This window comes from Papaver somniferum, chromosome 5 (assembly GCF_003573695.1).
Source record: "Papaver somniferum cultivar HN1 chromosome 5, ASM357369v1, whole genome shotgun sequence".
Lineage (NCBI taxonomy): Eukaryota > Viridiplantae > Streptophyta > Magnoliopsida > Ranunculales > Papaveraceae > Papaver > Papaver somniferum.
The window spans coordinates 194507146-194517058 of record NC_039362.1 but is presented as its reverse complement, the minus strand read 5'-3'; the positions used below and the strand labels follow the sequence as shown (position 1 = coordinate 194517058).

At 37.6% G+C, this 9913-nt stretch overlaps 1 protein-coding gene across 1 annotated transcript; it reads left to right on the top strand.

The window, feature by feature from the left end:
- Positions 1–225: 225 nt before the first annotated feature.
- LOC113284172 (SAM50-like protein SPAC17C9.06) lies at positions 226–4671 on the top strand. The gene is made up of 4 exons (XM_026533585.1): positions 226–757; positions 2518–3003; positions 3648–4163; positions 4251–4671. The coding sequence occupies exons 1-4, from the start codon at positions 254–256 to the stop codon at positions 4332–4334; spliced, it is 1590 nt and encodes a 529-aa protein (XP_026389370.1). The 5' UTR covers positions 226–253; the 3' UTR covers positions 4335–4671.
- Positions 4672–9913: the final 5242 nt, after the last annotated feature.

The following is a 9913-nucleotide window of genomic DNA, read 5'->3' as shown; positions in this document are numbered from 1 at the left end:
GAATCCATAAAAATAAGCCAAATTCTCTAAAATGCATTAAATTCACACTGAATTCACCTTGGTATCCCAAATTTTCAGTAGTGCTACAAATTTTTGCAGGACATACAGAGGGCACAAACTCCTTTTGCCCTTCTCTAAAGTTACACAAACCAGTGGGCTCATATCTCTTAAAAGACTTAAGAGGCCCATATAATCCGCTTTATAAAATCTCTTCAAATCAGATTCCTCTGCGAATTATCATCACCGTCTAACAATGGCGACTTCAGCTGAAGAAAATGAACAACAAAATCAAAACCCTAAAACCCTAAACGAACCAATCAATAACGAAAACGAAATGGAAATCGAAGAAGATGAGGATTACGAGGAAGAAGAAGAAGAGGAGGTGAAACCAATGAGTAAAGAATCAAGATTACGAGCTGAAAGAGATAACTTGAGTGCATTAGTGAATAGATTAAAGAAAGAAAAAGTAAGTTTGAGAGTTCATGATTTGATCATTAAAGGAAATACAAAAACTAAAGATTCAGTAATTGAAGCCGAGATTGAAGAGATTTTGAAAGAGGCAAATTCTATGCAAGGATTGATACAAGCTGCTGGTATTGCTAATGCTCGTCTTCGTAATCTTGAGATATTTGAATCTGTGGATATTACTTTAGATTCTGGTCCTTCTGAGCTTCCTGGTACTGCTAATGTTGTTGTCAATATTGTTGAGACTAAGAATCCACTTACTGGTGATTTGGGCATCTTTACTAAACCTGAGGTAATCTTTTTTAATTTAATTCTAGGTTTTTTTTGTTTTGAATTTTCAGCTTTGATTGATTTTAGGTTTTCTTGTTATTCAAGTTAAAATTCTAGGGGAGTTTATATAATGATTGTTGTGTATTGGTTCTGAATTGGATTACTGATTATGTTCTTCAGTGCAAAATGTGCTAGGTAGTAGTGGGTACATGTTTAGACCTATTTACATTGTCCAATTAATGCTTTAAAAATATGTAGTATATGGATTCGGCTTTGCACCTGAAGAAGTATACAGAAATGCTTAGGAGACGAGCAAATAGAATTAGAAAAGTTTCAGAGTGTTATTATCTCGAATGGAAATGTGTACATCGCCTAATTGATGGAATGAAACTGCGTAAAACTTTTAAATTGCTAACACAAGTTGGAATGTTCACCAGTGATGGAAATTGTGACTACCTGCTGGAGAGTTTGAGCTTTCTCTGAACTCTTTGAAATTAAGATTTCTCATATTCTCAAAAGAGAATACATAATTGCAATTGTAGCATTTAACTGCTTTTCATATTAAATTGACAATGTTTCTTTGTTTTTTTTCCCCTTCTTTGTCTTAGCTTATGGTTTCAGCTTTGTCAGTACACCTGAAATGCATAAAAGTGTTCTGTATAACTATTGTTCTCCGCCAATGAGAAATGTTTACAATTATACAAAAACACTTAGGAGATGAGCAGATAGAATTGGAAAGTTCCAGTGCCGATATCTCACTGCTTGTGTGTTAATTTCTATAGCAACATGATAGACCACGGGAATCGTGTCTGTTAAGTTCGTGGCCTAGTTGCCCTAGTGTGTCAAGTTCATGTGTTCGATCTCACTTTTAAATGCTTCTAAGTCATTCTTCTCTATTATTTTTAGTCCACGATGATGTTTAATTGTTGCTCTATGGTCTGAAAAATGTCCCCTGGCGACAGATTGAATGAATTCAGTATTGTATATGCACCTGAAATGTATGAATTCAATCAAGTGTTCTGTATACCTATAAATTCTCTTCCAATCAAATGTTTAAGTATGCAAAAACGCTTAGGAGACGAGCAAATAGAATTACAGGTGTCATTATGTAGCTAATTCTGTGGTCCGTTCAACGCCATTGAAGTATGCTAAAAGAATCGTGTCCCTTGAGTACATGTTAATAACAGCTTTCTTAGAAAGTGGATTGAAAATTTTGAAGTTGATGTTCGGAGTTTGATATCTTTTCCGTTACTTGTTAATTTCAAGACGTTGAGAAACATTGTGGTTAGTAACAAGTTAGACATTAAACATTGTGGTTAACAAGTACATGCAATATGATATGTTGTGTTGTGTATCCCTTAATGCAGTGGTGTGTTGTGTGTCCCTTGGGTTGCCTGCTAAAGTCGTTTTTGGATGTTGTCAGTCCCCATTTCAAATTCTTTGGCTGTTTTTGTCTACATATTCTCATTAATGGCCTCTGCACTCAAGGGTTATCAGGCCATCAATCAAGCCATTTTGCCTGCTGAAATGGTATTCAATTCTTGCATCCTGTTTATGGATTTACTTATAACTTCCACTTTCTGACCTGAGTGGTTCTGCATTATATGGCCAGTGACTACATCTGTAGTAATTTGTTCTCGTAATTTTTTTTTCTTTTTTTCTTCAACTTAAATGACTTCAATCATCCTTTTAAATTATTCTAGTTCGAGTAGTGAGGTATTGAGAAATATGTTGTTACATTGTTTTCCATCATATGGTTTTAAAATGTTTCTGTTGTTGTAGGCTAGATCTTGGTCACTTGAAGGATCACTCAAGTTGAAGAATTTACTTGGGTATGCTGATATTTGGGATGGGTCTGTTGCATATGGTTGGGATCAGGCATCAGAGATAAGTGCTGGAATTGCTTTGCCTAGATTTAGAGGTCTAAAGAACCCTGTAACAGCTCGTGCGATGCTACTTTCCCAAGATTGGTTGAAGTTCTCATCTTACAAAGAGAGAATGATGGGTATATCATTGGGATTAATTTCGACAAGGAACCACAACTTGGCTTACAACCTTACATGGCGTAATTTAACAGATCCAACTCAAATGTGTTCCAAATCAATTAGGGGACAACTTGGACATAGTCTACTTTCAGCTCTCAAGTATACATTTAAAATTGACATGCGAGATTCACCTCTCAGGCCGACTCGAGGATATGCTTTCGCTTCAACTTCTCATATTGGTGGCCTTTCACCTGATAGTCGAAGCTTGCGATTTTTGCGCCAGGTAAAAATGGGTTCTTTATACATATTTGATATGTCGTTTATTTAGTTGCTTGAACTTGAACTTTGTACTTCCTAGCATTATCATGAGAGACTGAGATATAGGATGCTAAATCAGATGAGCTATCATTTCTGCTGATAAGCATCCTTAACCAACAGGTTGAACTTGATAATAGTTTCACACTTCACAGTACCTGAATTCTTTCATATTACTCCTTATTAGTGTTTATCAGATTGCGACATGTGAGACATATTACCTATAGTTATAGTGCCAAATTGCCACCGTGGTGCACTCTTATTACTCAGGAGCACGTGCTAATATCTGGTGGAACATTAGCTGGCGAGCTAGATTAGGCATGTCTATTAGTGTTTGTCAGATTGCGACATGTGAGACATATTACCTATAGTTATAGTGCCAAATTGCTACCGTTGTGCACTCTTATTATTCAAGAGAACGCACTAATATCTGGTGGAAGGTAAGGACTGCCATGAGTTATCTTAGTGTATTTGGCAAGACGTTTAGACTTGATATGCGAAAGTGCCTCAGCATAATCTAGTTAGGCAATTATGCACGCACACCCTGGTTTATTCGTCTATTTGGTTCCCTTATAGAAGGAACACTAAATGAACATCTTCTTTTCTCACCAGGACTTTGATTTTCGTTATGCTATTCCTCTGGGCTTCTGTAAATCAGCACTCAACTTTGGGGTTTCTGCTGGTCTTATATTTCCATGGGGAAGTGGGTTTAGAAACATGGCTTCACCTTTACCTGAGAGATACTACATGGGTGGCCATACTTCTCCAGTAAGCACTTTGGCGGGGACGACAACATTGTTGGGGTTCAGGACAAGAGGTTTGGGTCCTTCTGAGCAGAGAAGGGTAATTGTTGAAAAAACTGAAGGTGAAACTACGGCTGATGCTCCAGGGAGGGATATCATTGGTGGTGACCTTGCCGTTACTGCTTTTGCAGACCTTTCTTTTGATCTCCCATTGAAGTTGTTCAGAGATGCTGGAATCCATGGTCATATTTTTGCTTGTACCGGAAGTCTCAATAAACTTACAGAGAACGAGTATAAAAATCTCTCATTTCAGAAATTCAAGGATTCATTCCGGAGCTCTGCAGGTGTTGGGGTCATTATCCCGACCAAGCTGTTACGCGTAGAGGTATCTGTCTATCTCCGATTTCACTTTTTCTTTCACTCATCTGGTGAGTTCTGCACAACAAACTCTAACTACTGTTTCGTCTTGCAGGTTAACTACTGTTACATACTGAAACAACTTGAGCACGACCATGGTAAGACCGGCGTGCAGTTCAGTTTTTCATCTCCCATATAGAAAGGAGTACTGAAATTACCCCAACTTCCATTCTTAACTTGAGGTCAACTCTGAGAGCTCATCATGGAGAAGTTTTTTTGATTATTCTTAGCAGCTTAGTTTACTCTTTCGACCTTCCCTTAATCCCCACTTCTCAAAATTTTAGTGCTTACATCATCTTGAGACAGTTTTTTCGTTGGAAAATGTGGGATATTAAAGCTTTGCTTATGCTGTTATGCATTAACAGAGCCCATAATAATACAGCAAATAGAGGAAGGAACATGGCTTTTTTTTTGGTGTATGACTTCTGGGTGTTTCTTGAGCGAATGCAACTAGCGGGTTGCTTGTTTTCTTCCGACTCAAATGACTCATTTCCAATCCAACTTGTGTGTTTTCTTCTGACTCAAGTGACTCATTTCGCTTTCAGAAAAAACAAAACAAAAGAAAAAACTGACTCATTTCAGATCTTACTTATTAGGTCTGACTCTTTACATCCGACTCAAATAACTCTTGAGTCAGATGTATGAGCTGATTCAAACGGTGTGATATCTGGGGTAGCTTCTGAGACTAAAATTTCATTTCTGGGGATGAAATTTTGTTTTTCTTAAATTTTTGTTGAAGCAAATTCCTTAGTCTGGGGGAGCAAGGTACGATACTGAGGACAATGAATCTAGCTAGCTTTGTTTTTATTAGGGGTCACTTCTGGTGGACCAGGTGTCACCGTGGCAGTGAGTGACTCTTGCGGACCGTGAAGAGCCAATTAGCCTTTTCCTCCTTCACCTAATAAATTTAAATTTCTAGCGACTACCCGATATAACAGGATACGCGGCATGAGGCTAGTGTGTACGCTAAGAAGATTCTCATCCTTAACAATCGCATGATTCTCGCATCTCTCGATTTTATCCTCACATCAGTCTAGGGATTGACGTTTAGTGTTGTATCGTAAGGCTTAAAATTGAAATGAATGTGACCTAATTTTTTACTCCCTAAGGAGGACGCTATGAAAAAATTCTAGAAATTGTTCTTTGGTCTTATCTTCCTTACGGACGACGACACCGCCAGCCCACACATTCAACCAACCGAATCTTATTTCCGGATATTCAACATTCCTCTACGCAAAATTCATACAACAAATTCTATCCTGAACATCTGAACATCAAACTATCGATGGGACAGGCCTGTTAACCATACACGTACGTAATACGGAAATGCTATTTGGCTCCTTATTCTCCACTCCCTATAATCTAAGCCTCACATCCATATCTAGATCCGCATTCAGGTTCAGGCGGGGTTCACCATTCCCCTAATGTGAGGTTTAGATTGTAAGGAGGATAATAAGGAGGTGGAGATTAGGGAGCCAAATAGCACTGCCGTATCAAAAAGTCATGTGATAGCAACAATTTTTTTTTTCTTCGATAAGTGTATTATAAGAAAAATGAAAATAAAAGTTAATTACAAGGTGGAGGTGCTTTCCGTAGTAGTGTTACGGAAGCTTTGGAAGGAGAGGAACTCTAGAACCTTTGAAGGTAGAGCAAAGGAGGTGGTGCATGGCCGGGTTTGAGATTTTGCTGGTCTGAGATAAACTTTCAGATGTTGCCCTTTTGGTAGTGCATTTTCATTAGCTAGTATTTGTGCCAAAAATGGCACCAGACTAAAATTCCCAGTTTATCAAAGTGTCACCAATTCTCGGTTTACCAAACTGTCACCAAAGTACTCAAAGCAGTAACTAATTCCAAAAATAATACATTAACATAAAATCAAACCTTCACAAATTCATCAAAACCACAATTACAATGTCTATAGACCCTGTTCATGGTGGATTTTTTACAAAGGCTAAAATCGTAAAATCATAATTTCGCATATTTTTGATCCAGCAATCAGACAAGTTTGTGAAGTTCATATTTCAGAATTAAGCATGAAAGCTCATGCCACGATAATCTCTGACTGAGTGTACTGCCTTCCGGAGCATGCATAAATATACAATCATCAAAGCCTCTCAGCTGAGCTTTGAAATATTTCATCATGTTGAGCAACTTCAGTATTCACTTTTGTATAGAATCGAGAATGATTGGACGACTCCTAGATGGATTAACCACTAGCATAGAGCAATAACGTCTTCAGGATGTCACAATATAATAAATATTCAGAATGAGTATGATGCCCCCACTAGCTCACACCCCGACTCTCGAATAAATATAATGCTCCTAGACAGATTGCCTGCTAGTATAAGTTTTACCACCTAATGCTTAGATGAGCATTATTTTAATAATGATTAAACGAGCATTTAATCATCCTTTCACTAACTGATCTACAAAGGACTTTGGTGCATGCTCAATCGAGCACCCGGGCGCTACATGGTCGCCCCACCATCCTATGTAGCCGATCCCTCTCTCACTCATTGGTTGATGTTCAGTAAATCATCCATTGATCAACAATCAATCAAAAATTAGGTTTTCGGACCAAATGCTCTGCAAATCATAATTCCGAACAAGTTCAAACACCAATAATCTTATGTTGATCCAGCAGTCAACATTTTAATTAATTATTGAATATTCGGTCCAACTATTAGTATTTTTAATTAATATTTTATTTGGTCCCGCTATCAATAATTCATTAATCGAGCAATATTTGCTCAGACTAGCAATATTGATTCAACGATCAATATTTAATTGCTCGACCGAGCAATATTTCTCATGTTGATTCATCTATCAGTATTCGAATAACAATATTCCTCATCCTGATTCAACTTTCAACATTCGAGAATTCCGCACCGATACAACTATCATATTTCATTGATTTATCAACCAAAAATTGGTTTGTCAGTCGACCATTATAACATCGGTTTGACATCCGATAATTCATGACAAATCGAATGCCCAACAACATTTTCTATCAATAGGTCCATGATTGAGCAATCTCATTAGATCGACGTTTGTGTTATCCAAATCATGAACACCATTCTTAATTTTTAATTTTAGTTCTAATTAAACAAGCCGGGTTAACCCGTGAACCCGCAAGCTTTACCCGTTACGGGCGCGGGTTGAAAAAATGATTACCTGTGAAGAATGCCAACCCGCGGGTTTTGGCCCATGTTAACCCGTGCCCGTGTAACCCGTAACAAGCCATCCCCGGCCCGCCCGTTTGCCAGCTCTAATCAAGACTAAGACTCATGGTCTAGTCAGGTCAACAATCGACCAATTAAATACACGTCTGCCTTGCAGACTCCACATTTATGAGACATCAATCATGTCACATGGGGGTATATTCACTAGGGTTTTGGTCTGGTAGCCTACGACAGGTGTGTACACCCACGATGAGAACCGTGAGTAAGTCGTGCAAGCAGTTGAGGGAGTTAACAAAGTAATTGATGGACAATCAACCAATTCTCCCACGCACGTGGAACTGGTTTATCAACAATTTCCCACTTTCCCACTCTTTCACTTCAGCAAACATCACACTTACTGCGATTAATGTGTCTACTATTCTTGCAATATAAATAAGTTTCTGAATCCACGACTGAAAGAGAAAGAATTCTCATCTGAACAACAATTCTCAACAGAGAAGAATTCAATCAATCAGAACTTATCTTATTCGAACTCAACAGTTCGCAAAACTTAGAAAGTCTACAACACATGCACAATCCTTGATCATCATTAATCTCACACATTTCTCAGCTTCCCTCCTACAGATCGACCTTCATCCCTCCTTGTGACCGAATTGACTCTGGAACGACCATTGTCTTGGTTTAGGCCGGAGTTTTACAGATTGATCTCTCGAACTCAAAGCACTCCCTGCACTGCATATGTTTGCAAAAGATTTAAGCAATTTGCTCGCTCGAGGAACCGTTCATCTCTCTACTTTTCTTCAAAAACCAGTGAATCGTTTTCACCCATCAACAGACCCTAATTCCATTTGAAATATCAAATGCATTGTATGAGAAATGCCTTATATTAAACCCAAATAATAAAAGATACCCTCGTTTAAACGATCTATGCTTGAAAGACTCGGAATTGAATCATCCACAAAGCCTAGAAAACAAATAAAATATGCTGCAAATTTGCGAAGGAGATAAACCAAAACATACAGAGAGAGGAAAATAGCAACACTAAATCAAAGTTTAGGATTATTGAGATGATCACAACTATTTCCAACTAAGAAGAGATGCCGATATGGAAAATATCTTTTCATTTAGAAAGGTCAAAGACCTTTTAGAAAATACCTAATTTGTTACCCTAAAATGTCGTGGTGCCTAAGACAAAGTCTCGATAAACTTGGTTCAGGCCCAGCTTTGGTTGGATGAGCTGTGTGTAATAATTAGACAAGCTATAATTTTCTGGCTCTCGGAGATTACAAGGTTTGAAGATATTCCTATAATCCTAATTTGGTTCAAATGGTGCACCGTCTTACACACGTAATTATCATTTAAGACTTGTTCGAAAGTTGTAATCTTATACAGATTCTCTATTTAGTATAACGTTACAAGGCGTAGTAAACGAGAAAAATGTCAGAACAGTTCTGGAAACTTATTCACTGATTATAACGAAAATAAGAACCCATAAATATTTCTATATTTACAATGAAGTTCAGTAATCCGAATGCACATTACATCTCTCTCTTGGCCAAATTATCAGCTGTAAAGTTTACTTCTCCAAGCCTATTGCATCATACATTGCATATTCCCATCACCACTTGTAGGGCTGTTCATGGTCGGTTTTGGTTCGGTTTCTAGCCAAACCAAAACCGAAACCAATACTATCGGTTTCTAAAAATCTAATCCAAACCAATCCATTAACCATTGGTTCGGTTTCCAAATGGTTCCAGCCGGTTTCGGTTTGTTCCAGTGGTTTTTGGTTAACCAATAGTTATGTCAAACGACTCAAACAAAAAAAATACACAAATTTACAGATAAAAAAATCGTAGTTGCCGATAGTATTGGTTTACACAAATTTACAGAAAAAAAAAATATATCAAGAATAGTTAAAGCTTACTCTAAATCTAGATATCAAAAGAAGATATATAATACATCTTAATTTAGTTATTGACAAACAAAAAAGAATGAAGAAGGGAAGAAAAAAGTTGAGTAGCAGCAGTGGCTGCTGTAGTTAGGGGTGGAGAAGGGAGGCGACTAAGAGAAGGAGAAAGAGAAAGAGGGAGAGTATCATAATGAAATATTAGATTTAGGGTTTCTATTTATCCTCTAAATCAATAAGTAGAATCTAATACTTGTAAATCAAGGTAGAAACTAAGTTTAAAAATTAATTGGTTTTCCAATGGTTTTTGGTTCGGTTTTAGAGGTCAAACCAAACCAAAACCAACACTATCGGTTTTCCACTTTCTACACCATAACCAATTCATTAGTAAATGATTCGGCTTGGTTTCTTCCTAATTGGTCTGGTTCGGTCCGGTTCCAGCGGAAAACCGAAACCATGTTCAGCCCTAACCACTTGTGACATACACTCCACGTAATAGCTAGCATAGCAACACGTAGATTCTGGAGTATCAAACTTGATGCACATACTTATAGTAAATAATTGTGTGTTGCCATAAAGATTCGATACTTATGCGAGGATTCGATCTTGTTCACATTTTTCCTCCGTTGT